Source organism: Sinocyclocheilus anshuiensis, unplaced genomic scaffold (assembly GCF_001515605.1).
Source record: "Sinocyclocheilus anshuiensis isolate Anshui unplaced genomic scaffold, SAMN03320099.WGS_v1.1 scaffold61, whole genome shotgun sequence".
In the NCBI taxonomy this organism is placed as follows: Eukaryota; Metazoa; Chordata; class Actinopteri; order Cypriniformes; family Cyprinidae; genus Sinocyclocheilus; species Sinocyclocheilus anshuiensis.
Window position 1 is genome coordinate 356,912 of NW_015536473.1, and position 2,158 is coordinate 359,069.

A 2,158-nucleotide genomic window follows, 5' to 3' on the forward strand; every position below is an offset into this window, starting at 1 on the left:
GAAGGATCTGTGTGTGTGTGTGTGTGTGTGTGTGTGTGTGTGTTTGTCTGTAGCAGCAGGAGCAGGACCCCACTAACCTGTACCTGTCTAATCTGCCCATCTCTGTGGAAGAACAGGAGCTGGAGGCGCTGCTCAAACCCTTCGGTCACGTGATCTCCACGCGGATCTTACGGGACGCCAGCGGCGCAAGCAGAAGTGTCGGCTTCGCCAGGTGTGTGTGTGTGTTCACATATCAAACCCTCATTACACTGAGTGTTTAACAGACTTCAGTGAAGTCAAGTGTGTGTGCTGATTTATTCTGTGCTAATGAGGGTCAACAACAGCCTCTTCATTTCAACAGCTGCAGTTTAAGATTATTACGAACAATTAATATTCGAAGCCTCAGGACACAATGTTTTTGTGCAGACAGGGTCATATTCTGGATTTTATAAAGACTGTATAATAAAATTCAGTGTGAATCTATAGTTATTAATATTAATGAGCATGTTGTAAAATCTAAAACATGCAGATTTAAATAACAATTGTATGTATAGATTTATTTCTATATTATATTATATTATTTCTATATTACATTACATTACATTATATTATATTATATTATATTATATTATTTTTTCCTAACAGTTACATCTCTGTGCTAATTTATAATTTCTATCATTTTTCTAATTGTATTATTATTTTACTATTTTTATGTTATTTTATTATTATTATTTATTATTTTGTTTGTTTTTTAATTTGTATTTTTATATAATACCCAATGGGAATTTATTTATATTTGTGCTAAAAAAAACACATTGTATAGTCTAAAACATATACCGATTTGAATAATAATTTATTATGATTATTGTTGTTGTTATTGTAATTGTTATTATTATTATTATTTTAAATAAGAATTATTTATTTAGTTTTCTCAGTGTCATCACTGTGCTAATAAACCTTCACATTTCAAGATCTAAAACATACACAGATGCATTAATTTTATTTATTCTTTTTTTTCTTTCATTTTTAATTTTAATTGTAAACACTGGAATTCATGTGCAAATTCTTGTTTAAAAAGTTTTTTTTTTTTTTAAATCACACAAGCCATCTAATAAAGTCAATGCTCTACTGTAAGTCTTTTAAAACCTTTGAAACGACTCAATGCTGTTTGCCTGCTGTGGGTTTTCTTGTGTTTGTGTGTGTTGTTCTTCAGGATGGAGTCCACAGAGAAATGTGAAGTTGTCATACAACATTTCAATGGGAAATATCTCAAGACTCCAGCAGGAACCCCAGGTAGAGCTGTGAGCGCTCTCAGTTCACTACAGCTCAACAAACAGAAATAGAAAGAGAAACGCTCAGCACCTTGTTTTGGTGATATTGGATATTGCGAAGGTCTTTCATAGCTCATGAAGTTCTTGGTTTCATAAAAGTGTCAGCTTTGTCTCAGGTTTCTCGCAAGCTTTGTTAGGAGAAATGAGACCCAAATGAGTCGCTAGCTATCAATGAGTGAGAGTCTAGAGCTGTTAAGTCACTGTGGAGCTGCTCAGATGATCTGGTGAGAAACAGATGAGATCGTATCGAGATGCTTTGATTGCAGACGCGCGTTTCCTCTCTTCAGCGCTCAGTGTGATTGACTGGATTGAGACTAACAGCATTGTTTCTGACTGTGGTATCAATCAGAACTGAGCTCAGGCTGGACAGGAAGTGATGATCAGTGGCAGCTTGTGGGTTTTAAAATAGAGGAGGCACACTAATTGTATTGGTCTGGGATCCCTGACGATTATTATTATTATTATTATCATTACTATTATTATTATTATTTGCTTAACCACTTTAAAATGGCTTTCTGGTTGCTTTTAGTCAGAAAACGTAAAGAAAACGACACACATACAGCAAGATAATATAATTTCACAGTGAACACTCGATGCTGATTGGCAAATTTTTTTTACCAAAGGAGGCACGAGAGCTTAGCTCTCCCCCGGCCCCCCCCTCCCCTTCTATATCACCTAGCGGTTGCAATTACATCAGCAGATTCGGCACACTGTCTGTTAGAAAGTGGAAGGAAGTTTATAAACGTCCCACAAGGAAACATTTTTATATTGTTTTGGGAGAATTTTGTCTGTCTATCTATCTATCTATCTATCTATCTATCTATCTATCTATCTATCGTTATATCTAT

The 2,158-nt window shown here is 35.0% G+C and overlaps 1 protein-coding gene across 1 annotated transcript in view; it reads left to right on the top strand.

The window, feature by feature from the left end:
• Positions 1-2,158, top strand: part of LOC107703895 (RNA-binding motif, single-stranded-interacting protein 3-like) — a 39,350-nt gene that overhangs the window by 24,994 nt on the left and 12,198 nt on the right. The window contains exons 5-6 of the mRNA XM_016506732.1: positions 54-211; positions 1,193-1,272. Coding sequence (XP_016362218.1) covers positions 54-211; positions 1,193-1,272 — 238 coding nt within the window. The remainder of the gene's footprint in view (positions 1-53; positions 212-1,192; positions 1,273-2,158) is intronic.